Genomic DNA, 20,822 nt, shown 5'->3' with positions numbered 1-20,822 from the left:
TACATACAAGAGGAAGTGAGGGGAAAGGGAACAATAATACAAGGGGGACAAATGAATGACAGTAGAGGGGCTAGAGAGAGATGAGGGGAGGGGAGGGGAGGGGGGATAGTAGAGGACAGGAAAGGCAGCAGAATACAACAGACACTAGTATGGCAATATGTAAATCAATGGACATGTCACTGATGTGATTCTGCAATCTGTATATGGGTTAAAAATGGGAGTTCATAACCCACTTGAATCAAAGTGTGAAATATGATATATCAAGAACTATGTAATGTTTTGAACAACCAACAATAACAATTAAAAAAAGAATATATTAAATAATACATTTATTATTAAGTTAGTAAAATGCTCTCTATTAACCTTCAGAAACTATTTTCACAATTTTCAAGTACTTCAATAAGTACATGAGTTAGATAACAACTAGTTTTGATAAGTAACAGTTCAAACATGTACTTGTGTCATTTGGTTCCCTCCTAGATTATGGAGATCTTGCATAAGTTCCTCTTTCATTGTCTTTAGTTTTTTAACTAGATCTTGTTTTTCACAGAGTTCAATCATAAATGACCATTGGCTTTCTATCTCCCCCAAACTATCTTTATGTGCTTTTATTTTTGCATAATAAATCTTATATTTTATCATGTGCTCCTGAAAATCTTCTTGGGAGATTTTGATATCAAACTTAAGCTTCACATTGTTGGTATATAAGGACTTGTTTTGAGATTCCATGGTTCCACATTGAAGTCTGGAATTCTCTATGGCAGCATCCTCCTGATAAATTTGCCTCTCCATTACTTTAGTTTCTGCAGAGACAGCTGCTATTTGTTTTTTAAGCTCATGAGTTCATTCTGTAATATAGTTCAACATTATCATTATTAATTCATGGTATTTAGCATAAGAGAAAAGTATTTGTTTTGATCCATAATGTATATAGGAAAATCACTTAACATAAAAAAATACATTTATGAGATATAGAAAAAAACTGATGCATAATAGAAGGAAATATGTAATAATGTAACAATTACTTTCTAAAAAAGATCCCAGAGTTATATATTTCTTACTTTTTAATGTTCATCTAATTCTAAATGTTAAAAGTTCATCATTTTTTTTAACATTTTACGTGTAAAAATACTTAAAATCATTTAATAATATATTTAAAGAATATAAAAAAGAAATGTTACTAAGAATAAGATATTTTTTAAAAGTACATTGATGATTCTACTAATTCAAATGACAGCATTGTATTCAGTTTTGACAAGTAAGTACAAAACAACATGTGGAAAAATACGAAGTTTCCATAGAAGATTTTTTTTATAAAGGAAAAATGCTACACAGAAATGTTGAATAATTGAAAGAGCACATGTATGCTTTGAAACACTGAGATTTCAGATTTGGATTGAAATATTATCCACATGATATATAAGTTGCGAGACCTTAACCTTGCTAGTTGACCTGGCTTCATCTCCTTACCTTGTCTGTGAAATGAGCAATTTCACAGGGCTGTTGTGTTACAATACATCACATCATGTCTGCCCTATGATAACCACTCAAACATATATAGTTCTCCTGCTCCCTGGGAAACATATTGAAAAAGAAAGTCTGAAGGAAGAAATTCATTTGAAATGATTTCAAATGAAAAGAAGTGACTTAGCCTGCTTTTCCTTCCAGCAAACAGATTCTTTCTACCCTGACAAGTCTACAATGGAACAAATAACCTTAAATTGCATCAATTTTCTTTTTGACTTCCTGAGAATTTAATACTGGAATAGGTCCTAGATCTTAGTGTCCAAACCAGGAAATCATGCAAAATCATTATAAATATATCTAATCTCTTCTGTAAGAATTTGAATCTCAGATGTGTTCTACATGGTTGTACATATTGTCCCTATCCCTTTATCTTGACACCAAATTATCCAAAATATTCTCTGAAATACACTTGTTAATGTATTACACATCTTAACTCCTAATAAATGTTTATTTTTGTAGTTTTTACAACTGGGACAGTCACACTGCTGTTTGTAACTCCACTCCCAATTATCAAGTGATTGCTGACAATCCAGAAGGCTTACTTTTCAAATATAAAAGAGACAGAAAAATTCTCAACGTGGACCCAAAGGTAATTCTGATTTACATTTATATATCTCTTCAGATTTTATTGTATTTTTATTATAATTCAAAAATCTATTACATATTTAACACCCTGGAGTATTTTTAGATCAGAAACAAAATCTCCTTTGAAACATAGAGCTTATACTCTCTTTTAATTTTTTTTTTAAAGAAAACTTCCAAAGCTTAATAAATTATCAGAAATTAATAAGAAAGAATTTGTTAGGAATCTACCTAGACCTTAAGAGTAGGAACAGTTCATGTCTTGCAGCAGGATTAGATTAGGGAGCCAATGGTCATTGTATCTGTTTAATCTGGAGATGACTGGTCATTTTTTGCTCTTAGTGGGGAGGTGAGTTATTTAGGGAAGAGGGACTCTCACTTCACAATTGTACCCTACATTCTAATATCTCTCAGTATATGTAACTAATACTGAATATAAATATGCCATTAGTATATTTCTAAGTGTTGACTTATTATTATTTTAATATGTGACACAAGATATTTTGAACTTATTTAGGGAAATATATTTACATTTTACATACTTTCAAAGACTGCAATTCTATCGGAACTTTGTATCATGACCTGTCATATGTCTAGGGATGAAAAGTTGAATCATTATGTGCTTGGTTTGTTTATGTGTTTGGGGGTTTTCTTAACTTTTGAAAAATATACTATTCACTTTCAAATGACAAGATCAGTCTAAAATCCAGACAGGAAAATATTCCTTTTAAAGTGAAGAAAATAAGAATTTTGTGATATACACAGGATAGAGGCAAAGATGGGCCAAAGGAAAGGGGGATTTGGGTTCTCAAATCTTTTTCCAAAGCTTTTAGAGATTCAAATTAAAAAATAATAATAATAAAAATCTTTGTTTCATATCCTCTTAGTACAATTCCTGGCACATAAAATGTGCTCAATAACTGAGTCCAAAGAGTGAATGAAATTCTATACCAAGAAATAGGTTATTGTCTGCAATTCAACAGATTACTGCTGCAGATTCAGCTGCAAGTATCATAAATCCCAAGATAGCCATTTAAACATGATAGAAGCTTCCTTCTCTCTCATATGGGAATCTAGATAGTAGCATCCAAGGTTGGGATGGCAGATCCAAGATCATCTGGATCAGGGTGGCCTTCATTCTCAGAAGCCAAATAGATTTCCAGCCAAAACAACCACATTCCAAAAGGAACACACAGGGCAAGGCAAGAAGATGCAAAAGACATGCCCTTCCTGCCTTTTAAGCTTTCCCCAAAAGCTACCACACAAACATTTTCATGTTCCATTGCATGAGCTTAGCCATATGGCCATGTCCAGTGATATGCATGATTGGGAAGTATAACCTTTCTTCAGGTAGTCATGCAGCCAGCTAAAAAGCAGGAGTTCTGGAACGGGAAGGGAAGAGGTTTGGATGGACAACTAGCAGCTGCCGACCCAATGCTATCTCCTTTGAAAGAACACAGATCATTTTCAGTCTCAGGTTTACTCATTGGTAAAATAAAGTCCTAAATCAGGAAATCTCCCTGATCACATTTATTATGAATCAATGAATACCAAAAAAGTTTATCAATACACCTTCTCTCTAGTAGTACCTCTTTGCTTATGGGTTTAAATCTGTGATCAGTTGGGGCAAGTACAGAAAACTTAATAAATAGCATTCACAAATTAGTTTCCTATTTAAAGCTAAACTAAATACAATAAGAAGTTTAAAATTATTAGTTGCCTCATTAAGGCATGTGAAACAGCTTTGAATCTTGAATGACATCATACTTACTCTACTTTAGGCTCAGTTTTAACTAATGGCATATGTGAAGCATGTATGTCCTGAATAGTAATTTTTGTGAACTGTGGGGAACCATTACTAAATACAAACTATTACTTGAGTATGATTCAAGTAATTTAATTAAAATGATCGCTTTCAAAATAATCATGACGTCTCAAAGATTATGTTAACAATGCCTAAAATGTAACATTTCCTCTTTTTTCTGGAAGAAAGTAAGTTGAATTTGAAGGAAAATTTTTCTAAATCTTAGAGAAAAAACAAGGTTTTTGTTAATGAGTAACAAGAGTAAACAATTATTCAGTCAGACACCTGAGGCTATTTGGATATTTTTTTAAATTTGTATTCATGATAGTTTTTAAATTTTACTTTAATTTTGTTATTTTTGAAAATAAAAATTAAAGACAGCCTTTCTGGAAAGAAATTCTAGTCTCAGCATTAGAAAACATATTTTTAGGCCTTAACTTACTACTATTAATTGTTTGCATGCCCTTGTTAAGTTCACTTCACATTCATGGGTTTTTAAAAAATGTTCACAACTGGAAGATAAGGATTCATTTATTTGTTTGTTTCTTTCATTGGTTTGGTTTTTGGCTTTTCTGGTTTCTGGAGTCCTTCTAATGTACCAGGCTCAATTTTCAAAGATTTAGTCTCAAATGAGCCCTGAAGTACATACTTTAACATGAAATTATTGTGATTTTGCTACAAATTGTCTATGAACTGCAACTTAAGGTTACCTTCTCCATAAGAAGACAATAACTTTCAGAAATCTGGCACTCTGTTCTCAAATATAAGTAAACTAACATTTCTAGATTTTAACTTTTGTGGACTAATATAAAATTAGCATGTGCTTTTCTCACATAAGTTCTTATTTACCCTCTTCAAAGATCTCTGATTGTTTTTTTGAATTTTATGCATCCGATACATTTTTTATGGACCTATTGGAAAAAGAAATAATCTCAAATGTCTATTTTTTAATAACTGCAAGTGTGAAGAATTACGTTTCTATACTCATTTTTAAAAATAATTTTGCCAAAAATTCTTCCTAAAACAAACATCTTCTTATAACTCCAACCGTTGGAGTACTGTAAAATATTATGAGAACAATACAACCCAACCCTCCTTTTCTTTTTCTTCAAGTGTTCCCTTTGAAGATTTTATGTTTAAAATTAAAGAGGTCAAGATAAATGAAAGGTGGAAATAATGGTAAACAGGATGTGTTTCCTTTGTACAACACAGATGCAGACTCCCTAATTCTGAAGTATAGTTCCCATGAAACAGATGTTTGTGAATGGTAACAGTGGAAAAAAGAAAATTCTGCAGGTCTTAGAACAAGTAATATGAGTTCATTGGTTAAGAAATTCCAAATGCAATAAGAGTTTGGTTGCATTGAAAAACAGGACCACTGGTTTTAACTTCCCTGCAGCTGTAGAACATCTGGAACAAATAAGACAAGTTTCTATTTTTGAGTGAAGAATGCTTGTCTGAGTGATTCACACCCACCAAAATGTTTCCAGTGTATTATCTTTAGAGGGACTGAGTGGGAGCACTTCACACTCACTCCCTTCTAGTATCTGGACTAATGGGAAAAATAGCATTTCTCTTTTACTTTAAGGAAATATTAATCATGGGAGAGTCTGAGTCTGATCATGACATAGGTGCTCTTAAACTGGCATGTTCTACTAATAAGGCAAGAGAAAGAGAGATTGTGTCCAAGAGTTAAAATAGGAAACAAAAATCTTTCTTAATTACATCAGCTTTTCTTCCCTTCCCACTTCCACTCACTAAAATGGAAAAGGGCCATGAGAGCCCATAAAACTTGGAAAAATACTTGGTTAATAAGTATTTAAAACTATTCATTGAATGAATGATTCTCTCCCAAAGCAAATAATATTGTTAATAACAATAATGCCACACCAATCAAAAGTTGATACATTACTAGTATTTCACTAGCAGTGAGACCAAAAATGTATGTGAACATCCCATTCTAAATAGATCCAAATAATTAAGAAAAAAAATTGCCAGAAATTATCATTGGAAAGAGGTTTTGTAGAGGTTATAGAGAAATCTTTATTTTGGTCTATGCTTTCATGTCTTCCTGTGTGGTCCTGAGAATTTGTAATTTAAATTGTCTCAATGAAAGTATTAAATTTAAACATTCATTTATGTATGAACAGACTCAGACAGTTCAAGTGACCTGCTCAAGGTCACATAGGTAATTATTAGTAGAATATAACAATAGAGCTTAAAGTTAAATATTATGAGACACCATGGGGGGAGGCAAAGACAAGCAAAATTTCAACTCTAGCGCTTTAACTGCTTTTAGGTCTGGTTCTGTGTTTTTGTTTTGTTTTAGGGAAATAGGCATATATAAACATACAGCAGTATACTGTAGAAAGTGATACGTTGTTAAAAAAAGAGGAATAGTTTGGGAATTCAGTGGAAGAGGGATGACTTTTGATCTGGAGCAGGAGCTAGTGAAGAGGAATGGTGAGGAGTAGCATTGGGAAATATGTTAGGTAATGATGGAGGAGGTAATTTGACTGGGAACAAAGGATGATCAGGAATCCATACATAGAAAGAGGCAGTCAGTACCAGAAATGAAATCTATTAGCCAAGGTTCTTGAGAGTAAAACAGAAAAAGAAAATAGTTCAATTTGGCTGCTGCATTGTCTTAGAGGAGTGAAGTGGGAATTAAGTGTGGAGAAGTCATGAAAAGCCTTGAGTCCAGCATGATAGGGTTCTTGGAATAGAGTAGATACGAAAGGGCCAAAGCTCTTGTACAGGGAAACAGCAGGATGAAAGGCATATTTTAAGGTGGTTAAAGGGTGTAGAATAGTTCAGAATAAGGAGGAAAAACTGAAGAAGGTGAGCACAATAACAATAATTCAGGTGAAGTGCAAGGAGAATAAGAATTAGGTAGGGATCCTGATATAATTAGCAGATTTTAATTTGATGCTTCCAGTATTCTAACTACCTGATAGGTAAAGACAAAACTTAGAGAATATATATGCATCTGGACAAGATCTCACTTCACCCCAGAAAAAAGAAAGATGTACTAGAGCACATCTGGAATATGGTTGTTTGAAAAATGGTTGATAACAAGCAAACCAACCCAAAAAACATGTTTAACGATCTCAGAGATATGCAGTTTCTGTTAAATGGAGAATATTGGTGAAATGAAAAACACTTTTATAGAATAAACCTTTCTGGATGCATTTTGAGTGTCAGGAAGCTTGGAAACCATGTGCAATACAAATTATGTGCTGATTTAGTAAGATGTATTTCTGTTTTCTTTATGTATCAGTGCCCCTGACTGTCCAGCGGAGCCCAAACTCCTCCTTTTGAAAACTGTTCACAAGCACTCATCCATAACAAAGAGCTACTTTACAACACAAGCTGTCATGACAAGGGCTCTTCATCAACCTCCAGCTCACCATGGCTTGCTTGATCAGGAGCAACTCCTGTCGAGTCAGTAAAGCATTTCCTTGTCCTCCCTTCAACTCATCTTGGCCACTCAGGAGAATCCAGGCTCCACCACCCCTGGAAAGTCAAAACTGAACCCATCCATGGTGAAGCACAGGAATCTATATTTTTAAATCTCCCCAGGTGATCCTAAAGATTAGCTGAATTTGATATTCAACTGCTTTACACAGTAACATTTTATTAGCTATTGCTTCACCTCACTGTATGCATGTAAAGGAATCAAACTTCATTCCTTTAAAATGAGTTTTACTTCAACCATTTTAAATTTAATTCATTTAAATTGCACTTTTCTGGGACTGCACAAAGAACTAGAAAGTACAGACTGTATACCAAAGACTTCTGGACAATGTCTACAGGAATACCACTGCACTAGATGTCTTTGAATCAATTTAGGGGAAGAGGAGCTAGGCAGTGGTACCCCTTCTTACTATCACTGCCTCCTCAAAAATCATTTTGTGAAGTACAATTGTCCAAAGGCTCAAATGAAACTATATATGGATAAAAACTTTTAAAGCATTAACTGTGCCAAGTAGGGCAGGGATTCTTTCTGGTTTTACCATTGAATTGCCAATGCTAACACCATACTGGTACTTGGTAGGGTGTTCAATAAACATCTGAGCAATTAATATATTGAATATTAAATATTTGCTAAGGAAGTAAATAGTAGGGTCAAAAATAATCATGGAAAATTTGAGATTAATGTATTTTAAGAAACCAGGCACTGGAAACATATGTAAAACTAAAGCTATTTTTAGATAGAACAGACCAAAATAATTGACTCTGGTGCCTTGTTTTCTCTTTGGTAGGTGAATTAAACCTCAGGGTTCTTTGCTGAACCTTGAAATACTGACCCTGGATGTCCAGGCAATGTGTTAGGTGTATGAATGAATGAGAATAGCAATTATTTTATTATTTTTAAAATAAATGTGTACATGTTATTGTATATTGTGCAGATACTAAAAACAAATATGCCAAATTTCACTTTATTTTTCTATGAGCAGAAGACTATTTAAGTAAACCAATTGAAAATAAATTCAACCCATAAAAGAACTGTTTGGTTTTCCTTTTTTTTTTCCTTTATTTGGGAGGAAGATTTCAATAACACCTTATTACACCTCCTCTCTTCTTTGTTCCCTCCTCTCCAACAATTCCCACCCAAGCACTTGCTGCTATTAGAAGGAAGGGTGTTAATGACCTTCTTCATTCTGCCTGTCTCTGAGCTCATTGACTAGTCTTCATTTCCCTTACCACCCAGACCTTAAAAGCTCAACCTGTGACAGCTTTGAAATTGCTGTTCTCAAAATGGAAGCCTATTAAACAGATGGTTCAAGTTTAATTTCTTGTAGCTCCACCCCCAGTGAAAGTCCTCAGTTTTATAGTTGGGGGGAGTTTTTCTGCAGGGTACATGTAGAGTTTCTTTTGAACACTAAAAAGAGAAAGAACACTCTAAATAACCTAGTTTCAGCAAGGCTATGGTTTCTGCAACATCTTTGGGAATGCCTCCTAAAACTCCAGTGCAAAACTGAACTGACGACACAGGGCCAGTGGGGCAGGGGACACTTACTAAATCACCAACACTACTTTTTTGGCTCTTGGATTTTCCTTGGAGGCCTCCTGTAAACGTTGCTTTTTAACTGTGGCACAGTCACAGTTATTAAGTAAAACTGAAGTTTTGCCAACTTTCTGGTTTTGCTGCCCAAATTACTAAATGTTTGCTTGATTATAGCCCTAAAACACCCACATACTAAGTAGCTTTTAAACATTTTTTCCTCTGGGCAATCACCTGGTATATCTGAACTGAAAGTCCACCACATACAAATTAAGTATTTACTCAACTAACTACTGCTAAAATCAATGACCTTAAGGAATACATTAAAAATTATATAATAGAGCTTGGCTTTTATGAATTAAAACTCCTAAAATTTAAATGCCATGTCCTCCTCTTGACCTGGAAAACTGATTTTAATTTTATACACAGTATTTATGGAACAACCCCTGGAGATAAGCACATTGCTGTTAAGAGTCCAGTGTATGAACATATATATGAAGTATAGCATAAGAAAAGTGAGCTGCAGAAAAAAAATTAAATATATAATTTTGAATTTTTACCTATATTGTAATGTTTAGTAGTAAGAGAGTATTAATGATAACCCTTATTGTGAGTCATACATATCCCATATGGTATACATGACAAAGAAAAATTACTGTTTCAGCTTCTGATTATAAGGATAGCCTAATCAAACATAATGCCATAAGTAGGAGGAAAAATGTGACCCAGAGAAATGAGGAGGGAGGGGTTTGGAGAAGAATTTAGCCCCAGTTCTTGCTAACTTTTTCACAAAATGTATTACCAACAGCAAAGGAATGTGGGAAAGAGTGGAAAGTCAGCTTCCTGGTAGATAAAATGATGGAGTACACACAAAGTAAATGTTTCCTCCATGATCACAAAGCCTGACACCAGAAAGAAGCAGACACCAGAAAACACATGAGCCACGCACAGTTCTTGCAGGTGCAAGGCCTCAGTTAAGGATATTTCTAATTCAAAAAGAGAGCATGAATTCTGGGACTGAACAAGTAGTCAGCTCCCATGACTCCTTCTCAACCATTCTCCCTGGGAAATGCTTACAATTTCCAAGCATTAAAACCCCAAAGCAAGATTAGAGATGTTGAAGTTTATTAGAATCTGTAATACAACAGCATGAAGCATGTTTGAGGCCATTAGTGAGGAAGAAAAACCTTATTTTGACAACATATAAGCAGTCATTGCTGGCTAATAACAAATGAAACTAACAAAGAATTGGCAGCCTCCACTTGGTAGCTCAAAAAACTACCTCTCAAGTACATGAGATTGCTCCAAAGGATAGGTACTTAACCTTTTAGAAACAAAAAAAATTTACTTTAAACCTGACAAGTTCCATAGATTTATCTGAAACACACATACACACAAGCAGATATGCCTGAATACAGAGTAATAGACTAATATTTTAGGATACTCAAACCTGCCTAAGTCCCTTAATCAGTCCCACTCCCTCCAATACCTGGGAGTAGCTGAAAGGGCTGGAAGAACTCCAGGACATCTTGGAAGGGGTTCAGGGATGCCACTATGGCTCAGGCAGGGAAAAATCTTTAGAGAGGGCAAAATTTAAAACAAATTAGAGTTTCAGATGCTTTTTTCCAGCTCTGTAATTGGAGAAAATTATTTAACCCTGTTGTGCACTTCTCTACCTCAGTTTTCTTATCTGTAAAAAAAAAAAATCTATTATGATTAAGTGAGCATGTGTAAATGCCTGCTACTACTGAGTAAGTGCTTAATGGATGAATGTTGCCTCCTGATGGTGCATTACATTATAAACATGGAAGTTCTAGAAAGATAATAATTTTTCACTGCAAAAGTTAAAAACTAAAATATATGTCCATGATTAGGCAGTGGTTAACTAAATTATGATACATCCACAAAAGGAAATTTTATAGTATTTTAATAGGGGAAGAAATGTCTCAGAGGAAGGGTTGAAGGAGTTCCCAGAGGGAAGGGAAACTCAACACAGACGGCTAGGGTTCTTGGTATATGACAGAGAGGAATTTCAGTATGTGCCAGTCAGAGACATGGACATATTTCTGTTAAGGAAAGCAGAGGCACATTCAATGGAGAATGTGGGCTGCCTTTAGAAGGAGAAACAGAAACCCATTGGGGTGGGGTGTTAATATTTAGAAGGTGCTGCTCCTTGCAGGTAAGGATCAAGGGCACGGACCAAGGGTGTGGGCTAGTTCACTCAGGAGTTGCAGCCTTTCATAGATATTTTTACATTTCAGTGGTTTCTGAGCTCTATCTTTGAGATTCAGTATATCTTCTTCTTTTCTGTATCTTCAAATTCCTATCTTAGGATGTAGTAGTTGAAAACATCAAAGCTCTAATTACTGTCATTGATGTACTATTGGGAATAGATAGATGTTCAAGATACATTATTAAGTGAAAAACAGCAAATTGTCAAACAGTATAGGTAACATTCGGTTCTATGCGTTAGTCATAATTTTACATAAGAATGTCCTATTTATGAACATTAAGATTGGTTTCTGTTTTCCATCAACTAACAAGCGATCCTCTACAACCAAGTTTAACTAACAAGTCTCTACAACCAAATTTCTGCTCAACCCTCCTTAAGACAGAATTATAGCATGGAAATTGTTTAGTTGTATACTTTGGGGGGCTGCGGTTGTGGCTCAGCTGTAGAGCACTCACCTAGCACATGCGAGGCCCCAAGTTCAATCCTAAGCACCACATAAAAAATAAATATATAAAATAAAAGTATTGTGTCCAACTACAACAAAAATAAATAAATTAAAAGAAAAATATAAAAATAATGTATACTTTAAAGCTTTAGAAAGATGCTGTCAAATTGTGTTATAATTAGACCTTATCAACTTACAGTTATCCCCGAACTGTTTAAGACTCCCTATTCTTCATGCTGTATTTATTTTACATCCTTTTAAAACTATTAATTTTGCAGTCCAAATTTATTTGGAGTCATTTTATTTGCATTTTTTATTGTTATTGGAAATGAACATTTCTTTCTTATGAATGTGAGCGTATTGTATTTTTATTCTGTAATTGTTACTTCCTTCTGACCACTTATCTTATAAGTTCTTAGTGGGCTTTTAAAATATTATTGTTGTTATTTTGTGTTAATGGTGGTAGAGATCGAACCCAGGTCCTTGTGCATGCTAGGCAAGTGTTCTACCATTGAGCTACATCCCCAGCCCCATAATATTAAGTATTCTAAGCATGTACAATTACATTCTGGTAAAAAGGATAATATCTTCTTACTGAATTTATGCAAATTACTAAATGGCCATTGAGGGTAAGGAGACTTACTAAGCATTTCTGTCTCCTAGAGGGATAAATGAGAATAATATATGAGAATAAATGGGAACCATTTTTAAATGGTTCCTTTTAGTTTATAAAAGTAGAATCCAGGACTGGGATTGTAGCTCAATGGTAGAACACTTGCCTAGCATGTATGAAACACTGGGTTTGATTCTCAGCACCGCATATAAATGAGTAAAATAAAGATATATATATATTTTAAGTAGAATATATTAGATTTCTATGGGTTGTAGTATTGAGAAAAGTTGTTCTTATATATCCAAAAACAGAACAGGAAAATAACATCAATGTTATTCTAGGCAAATAACCACAAGATTTTTCTCATCAGTTCATTCAGTCATACTACAATTACTACAATGAATTTCTGCTGCTCTGAATCCTGTGATAGTCACCATATACCACTCTTTTCTTTGACCTGAAAATGTGCCTGGCAATCTTGACTCATCCATGAAGCAGTCTGTAAGCTGTCTAACAATTCTGAGTTCAGAATTGAGGTGTCAATATTTAAAATATCTGGTAGAGTCCTTTTCCACAAAATTCTAAGGCTGTATCTCCTTATCAAAGACAGAAGTTCTGTCCTATAACCTATGAGAGACTTTAGAGAAGCATCAGAGTAAAATATTTCTATCTGTAGATGATGGGGACTCAAAATGACTGTGGTTGAATTACTGCTGACAATTTTAAATGTGGACTGTCAGGTGGAGATTCATAACAATAATGCAGCACGCAAGGAAGTTTAGTTCTTTCCGTGGTATACAAAACAAAGATAATAAAGCCACTACAGAGAAAAATCAGACCAAACATCTCTAATGAAAATTATTAAATCTATTTTAGAAGAAATCTATGAATTGCATATCTGATTCAAAATTAATTTAATTAAAATAATTTTAATTGAAGAGAAAATCTTGAAATGTGACTTATAATAATCCTGAGCCATAATTATTAATGCCAAGAATACCAAGAAATTTGGAAAGTCAAAAGAAAAAAACTCAACATCTGTATGTTTAAAGCAGCTGAAGTCATAACTAATAACATTGCACTATTATTATCTAATATCAGAAAAAGCACCTCTAGAACTATAATAAACAGAAAAACCTGATAGAGTTATTCCTAAGAGTTGCAATGATTTCCCTGAGAGCAAAATCATATAAGATACTAAGAGAAATGACAAAACTCCAAGGATTTTCCATAAAGCTTACAAAACTTCTAACATATTTATATCAATAGCATTATGCCTGTACAGATTTACGTAGGTTAAGTTCAGCATCTCTTTTTTAAATTTTTTTTAAACCACTTCCTGAGGAATTCTACAAATAAATCTAAGTATTTTCAGCACCTCTTTTCAAAAGTGAAAGACTCATTCTTTGTGACTTTTTTTCACCAGGGGCCTCTGAGAACTTTTAAGTATAAAAGACATCCTGAAAGTTTAATTTCTTTTATAGTTAGGACCCAATTATGGAACTGCGGAAATCAGAAGGTTAAAAAAAAAAAACTTGTCTGAATGTATTTGGAAACTTGAATAATATAAGACGAGGGTGCCAGGGAAATACTGTATTAAATATTTAAACTCTTTTTGTGTGTGTTTTGTTCTAGGTATTGACCCAGGGATACTCTACAACTGAGCTACATTGCCAGTGCTTTATATTTTTTATTCTGAGATTGGCTCTTGCTAGGTTGTTGAGGATCTAAGTTGTCTAGACTCACCTCAAACATGATCTTCCTATCTTGCCTCAGCTTCCTGAGTTTCTGGGACTACAGGCTTGCATCCCTGTGCCTGGCTATTTAAACATTTTAAGCAATAAAATATTTTAAAAATAAACATAGAAGTTAATATGTTTGTAAAGAGCCTGAGCTCTTTATAATTAAGAAATCTTTGTTCATTGGTTTTTTTTATGATTTTTCTTTCTCTTAAATAATCAAGGATATAAAAAAATTCAACTACAAAGCACAAAAAAATTATTCTTGTAAGACCAAATCTTTGCTGTTTAGATAGATAACATAGAGAGTTTTTTAAAAGTCTTTTCTTTAATAGGCAAAGAAAAGAAATCAGTAAGCCAAGAAAGCAAGCTCATCAGATTGGGCCAACATTTTGTTTGTGGTGTGTAGCCCTGGGAATTGAACCTAGGACCCCAGGCATAAAATTGAACCAACTTTACTAAAATTTTAGTACTTAACAGCTTCTTCTCAGACTCCAGTATTATACACCAAGTCAAGTAAAATGTCCTTCCAAAATTTGTCCTTCATTTCACCTTTTCATATCACAGAAATTCTTACTGACACCATAACTACACACAAAAAAATTACATTAATACTTAACATGATATTCTGTTAACAGTTCAATGAATTCAGCATCTCTATGATCAAATAAGTCAGTAAATATTCTTAAATTTCTCAATCAATATGGTATACTGATAGTTGTCACCCACATACCTTAAAGTTTCTTGGGGTCCACAATAAGTCCCAAGATTTTACAGGGGTTCTGAGATGGTAGGAAAAAACCATTTTCTCTTTCTGTCTTTCTCCTTATCCCTTCTTCAACTATTATATACCAAAGTATATTAGCATTCCACTATTATACACTACTTTACAACAGCCACTATAAGGCGAATCTGTATTGTCTTTGAGATGTAAAACACACATATTATGAATCTATTCCTATTATTCCTAGCATGGCCTCAATTATTCATACTAATAGTGACTTTTAACCAAAGTAACTTCCATTTCACAGAGAAAGCTGGAGGTAGAGAATTTAGAACTATTTTTCCACACACATTTTAGCAGACAAGCAAAGTTTATATTGCAACTTTCTATATCCACACACATAACTTTTTTAAATAGACAAAATGACATTTTCATTAACAGAACCCAAAGACAAGCAGTTTTCATATCATGTGAAAAAATATATATAAACTCAAAATCATACCTAATAGGTATCAAATTTCCAGTAGTCTTAGTTAGAAATTATCTAAATATCAAATAAGTTTTCATTATATAATTCAATGTAATATCAGTTTAATGTTTTATGTTACATAAAGATATTGGGAAGGATATTCAAACTGACATAATTAAAAAGGTAAAACATAATTATAGTCAAAATAAAATGGTCAGAATAATGATTTGATTTAGTTGAATACAAATTTACATTTCTCATAATCTTTAATTTTATATGTGAGTAAAGTTGACGTGATGAGCATACCTGCATAATTTTAAGAAAAATAAAACCTAGTGGAATAAAATGTTGCTCATTTTATGTTATACCCAACAATGATGAACCAGCGAAGGCAGCTTTTTTTATTAATACAAAATTACTACCTTGGTCTTGAATTAAAAATTGAACTTAAATTTTAAAAATTCTGAGTTTCTTTAAGAATAACTTTTAAGTATTGCACATTTAAAATATTATAATTTTAATTTCCTCATTTCCTAAGAATTTTATGGGTATTTGCTTTATAAAATAAATTATTTATATCAGAACTTTCTTATATGGCAATCACAAAAGGGTTTCTATGAGAAACTTTTTAACCAAATTTATTATACTCCAGAGATTGGAAAATATTGTGCATTCACACTACAAAAGATAAAGGTCTTCCTAAATTACAATATTTTACATACAGAGACACAAAAACAGCTAATAACATCAGGTCTCAGAATTATCCACAGGTCAAAAACAAACACACAGAATCACCAGTCCATATGTCAAAGAGTTATACTTTTTTTCAATAGGCACAGCATTTTTAACTTATGTTTAAAATATGTAAGTATACAAATAATGAAAATAAAATACTAAAAAACTAGATTATTTATTTTCTGTCTTCCAACAGAGAATAAATCTCTATTATCCATTTACAGAAATTACAAAAATTAGGCCATAAAACCAAATTCAGAATCACTGCTGTTACTAGTGGGGGAATAATTTATCAATTGTAAAAGTTTAAAAGACAAAATCAAAACACAAAAATATCAGGAAAAAAAATAGAAAGAAATAGAGGATCAGCAAAGTTTACATTCTATTGCTACTTAAAATTTACCTCTGGAGGTTCAGAAAAGACATGCCATGATAGAAGAGGCCAGTGAGGTACCTCATTACCCTACCACAGGAATACTTAGCTATCAGAGGAACCCACTAGGCATCAGCAGGAGACACTCCAATTACAAGAGACTTTTCTAAAAACAGCATAATTGTAACTCTTCTACAGATATAACATGAACATATTAAAAAATTCATTTAATTAATCATAGAAGGAACCAGAAGATATTACAACCAGTTCAAAGGAGAATATTCAAAGAGTAGAAAACATGTACATATAAGGGATAAGGAAAATTGAAGTAAAATAGTTTCAAAACAGGTCCTTATAAAGGGCAATAGTTAATTGCATTTCACTGGGCACAATTAATTTGCATCTTAGACAAGAATATAATATTGTTTTTACTATTATCAGTTTTGTACAAGTGAAAGAACTGTAATAAAGATTGAAAATTCAAGATTGAAGAAGTATGAGGAAATCTCTTGTATTGAAATAATGACATGATAATTTTTTAAAAACTTATAAATTAACACAAGAAATGAATCATCTCCTCAGGCTCATTGTCAAGGGATTCATGTTGTCCAGGCACATAAACATATTAAACACTTACATTCATTTTATGATCATTTCACAAAATATTTCAGATTTTATTTGCTCATTCAGCACTTGCATTAGTGCAGCATTTCCTATGCCCATCCTCCTACTTGAAATCCCTTGTCACTATCCATTGATTTGGGGAGACAGCACTGTCAGCAGTGCCACATGGCAATACATTTGGTCCAATGAATAGCATTAGATTGGGTGAGTGAGTCAAGAAACTCATTCTTTTTGTTGTACCCATTTTAATGACTATAGTTTTCATGATTGTTTAATTGTTTTGAGTTACACATTGTGTAGCTCAAAATTTCCAAAATATAATTTTTCAACTGGTATAAGAAATTAAAAATTATGTGGGAAAAACAATACCAAGGTTTCTCTCTAGCTCCAGTTCTAAGTTTCCTACCATTTATTTCTAAAATAGAAGAGACAACAAGTAGCATGATATTTTCATTATTAAATTCACAAAAGGCTCAATGGCTTGTATTTTTCCAATTATCATATCACGCAACTCTTTTAGAGAATTTTTTTCCCTCTGTAAGAATTAGTTTCACCTACACTTCTCTCTTCTCTTTATCAATACCACATCACCAAATAGTTATTTCCATAGGAGCTCCCTAGGAGCTAATTATATTGTAAATATGATTGACAATGCCAAATAAAGATAAAGAGACGAAACTTTTTTTTGTAGATTACAATTTGAATGGGGGAGAGAAGCAGATAAATGGCTTTTAAGATAAGAAAGCAGTTCTTCATGAAACTCACCGTGGACAGGTCTACCATTCCACATTTGAGAGATTTTTATTTGATAAAATGGAGTTTAAGATAGCATTGTTTTTGAATTATGGTCCTGAAATCATATATTTGTAAAATGCATCACTAGAATTTCTGCAGAGTTAATAACTCACAGGGTTCAACAGAATCTAGGCCATTGTGAGCCTGAGACACTGCTCTGATCCAGGTATTCTTGGTAATGTCACAACCCTGGGCCACAAAGCTCCTAATAGGAATCATCACTGCTCTTGAGAAAGAGTCAGGGGAGGAAACATGGAACTGTCTCCATGGAAACAGCCTGTTTAGTTCTGTCTTCTGCAATATTGAAGCAAACAGACAATTCACTTAATACCACTTATTTTATTGATTGAACTAACAGTGTAATTTGTTGTGTATTTTAGGCTCAACCAGGTGACAACTCCACTAGAATCCCCATCCAGACAGATCTCTACATACAAGCGATCATTTTCGACCACATTTCCAGAAGGAAGACTTAAGCACCAACTTCTTAGGTGGTTTCCTAATTGTTTGGTAAATTTAAATTGATCCTGTAATCAGAAGCAAATTAGAATCAGATAAATGATTCTTGGTCCTGATCCTTAGAATAATAAAAGTTAATATAGAAATTAGAAAACTGTCATCTTGTCTGTCTTTGTATTGTACAGATAGCCTCTTGATGTGATTTGGGGTTTTTCCTTTTCTTTCTTTTTTTCCCCCTTGAACACTGAGGCGGATTGCAACAGTTCATGAAAGAAAATCTTGTTGCCACTTCAAAGATACATTAATTGGTGACATATTGTGTAGCTCAAATTTTCCAAAACAAAAATGTTCCAGGTCCCATTATTGCCAAATCTAGTAGACCAAAATGATGTCGTGTGGCACTGCTGGCAGTGCTGTCTCCCCAAATCAATGGCTAGTGATAAGGGATTTCAAGTAGGAGGACCGGTCTAGGAAATTCTGCACTAATGCAAGTGCTGAATGAGCAAATAAAATCTGAAATATTTCGTGACATGATCATAAAATGAATGAAAGTGTTTAATATGTTTATGTGCCTGGACAACACGAATCCCAGGACAATGAAGCTGAGGAGATGAAATCTAAAGGAAACCAGAGGATTTTAGAAAAATGACTGCATCACAATGGAAATGAACATGTTTTCCTAATGTGCCTTTCACATAGCTTTCGTGAAGAAAAGATACTATGCAGAGGCCACTTTTTATTTAAAATTAATATTTGGATCTTCTTCCCACTCAGTTCCCTTTCATTTCTAAACAACTTATTCCTGAGGCAATTAGATGGGGCTAAATAAAGTGGGAGTCTCTTTGGTGTGTGGCAATGGGAGAGTCCCAGACAGTGTCCATTCAAATGAGGTGAGAAGGGTGTATCCATGTGGGAAGCTGTAGAATGGCACAAGATGTCAGATCCCAAGCAGGGTGAGTGGAGTACAGCTTAAATTGCAATTGCATGTGTTTGATCTCATAATTTTCAATATATACAATGGATTGTGTGTGTGCATGTGCACACCTCACCTGCATGCTATCATGCCCACTGAGAGAGCCCAGCAGCAGCAACACCCCAGGATCAGTGTCTTAGTTTCTCAGAAGCATTTTCCATTAAAAATAAGCAGAATCCTTGGGAAAACAACTGATTCCAGGTTCATGGAAGAGAAAATTCAAGAGTCTGGAACAGACTTTTCCAGAAAGCAAAGAAGTACTCATCAAATAAGGAAGATTTATTAAAAGGACACAGAACCCAGTTTGGAGGAGCTCCCACTGGCCAAATCAAGGATAGTGGGCATCAAAGCAACAATAACAGCAAGAATCAAATAGGAATCCAGAACCCATACTGATGCATACACATGAATAAATAGAACAATGATGAGGAAGTGGATATTTACCTCTCCACAAACACTTATTGATTCTAAAGGGACCAAGAGAAATGGCTAGCAAATACCACTTACAGGAAGTGATGAAGAATATTGTCAGTAATGAGGCAAACTGAATCTGTGCCCTACCAAATAAGATTTATGACTGAATCAATATTAGTCAAATATCACATCTTAAGTTGGACTAGCAAGGCTTCTCTCATGCAAAGGAGAAAGACAGCAAAGTTGCATAAGGCTCTGAATGTAATCAAATTAAATCAGACAAACCCAAATCCAGGGACATTATACAAAATAACTGGTCTGTAATCTTTAAAAGTGTCAAAATGATGAAATTGAAAGACTGAGAGACCATCCAGACCAAAGAATAGACACATGACAACCAATTATAGCACATAATTCCAAGTTGAATCCATATCCTGCAAAGGGCATTTGGGGACAACTGGTAAAAATCAAATGGTTTCTGAAGATTAGATGGTAGTAAAGCAAAAATGTTTACTGTATGATTTTGGTGATTATGTTGTAATTATAAAACAGAATGTTGTTGATTAGAGGAATTATTCCAAAGCATCTAAGAGTCAGAGGGTATGGTATCAGCTGATTATTTATAAACAACTCAAGGAAAAAAGGTCTTTGTGTTATAATTGCAACTTCTAAGCCTGAGATTGTTTATAATAAAATAAATATTTTAATTATTAAATTTAGAAATTCAGAACCCTAATTCCTTTTATTTTAAGCACGATGTATTTATTTATAGATTTGACTAGATTTCTGGTTTATAAATTTACAAAATTTCAACTTAAAATCATGTCTGAATGAATTCAAATATCACATTTTAAATAATATATCAATGCTTACCTATTAGAGTCTATAGTTTCCATAGATTCCATATCTATAAATTCTATAGAATATTCTATAGATTCTATAGACTCTAATAATATATCAGTGCTTATCTATTGGAATCTATTAACTATCTAATTGATAAGCATTGATATAAATATACCAGCTTCTCTTTTTTTTATTTTATTTGTTTATTTTTATGTGGTGCTGAGGATCAAACCCAGTACCTCATATGTGCAAGGCAAGAGCTCTGCCACTGAGCCAAAATCCTAGCCCACCAGCTTCTCTTAAACACAACTATTTTAAAATAGGCATTTGTAATATTTAAAATGCTTAATATATTCTTAGATTATTCCTATATTTAATGCCAAGATTTGAAACACTAAAAAAAATTTATATCACCACCAGTGAAATTTTATCTCCTGAACTGTACTTACTAAGAGTAAATGC

General features: G+C 33.5%; 1 protein-coding gene across 2 annotated transcripts in view; it reads left to right on the top strand.

Moving 5' to 3' along the window:
• The window catches only part of Cfap299 (cilia and flagella associated protein 299), a 594,340-nt gene extending 576,061 nt beyond the window's left edge, over positions 1 to 18,279 (top strand). For both annotated transcript variants that reach the window (XM_048784773.1, XM_015499253.2), the window contains exons 5-6: positions 1,987 to 2,116; positions 18,052 to 18,279. In XM_048784773.1, the coding sequence (XP_048640730.1) occupies positions 1,987 to 2,116; positions 18,052 to 18,147 (226 nt within the window). In that variant the 3' untranslated portion in view covers positions 18,148 to 18,279. The remainder of the gene's footprint in view (positions 1 to 1,986; positions 2,117 to 18,051) is intronic.
• Positions 18,280 to 20,822: the final 2,543 nt, after the last annotated feature.

Source organism: Marmota marmota, unplaced genomic scaffold (genome assembly GCF_001458135.2).
Source record: "Marmota marmota marmota unplaced genomic scaffold, marMar, whole genome shotgun sequence".
Taxonomy (NCBI): Eukaryota; Metazoa; Chordata; class Mammalia; order Rodentia; family Sciuridae; genus Marmota; species Marmota marmota.
The sequence above is the reverse complement of the archived record's forward strand: the minus strand, read 5'-3'. Positions and strand labels throughout refer to the sequence as shown.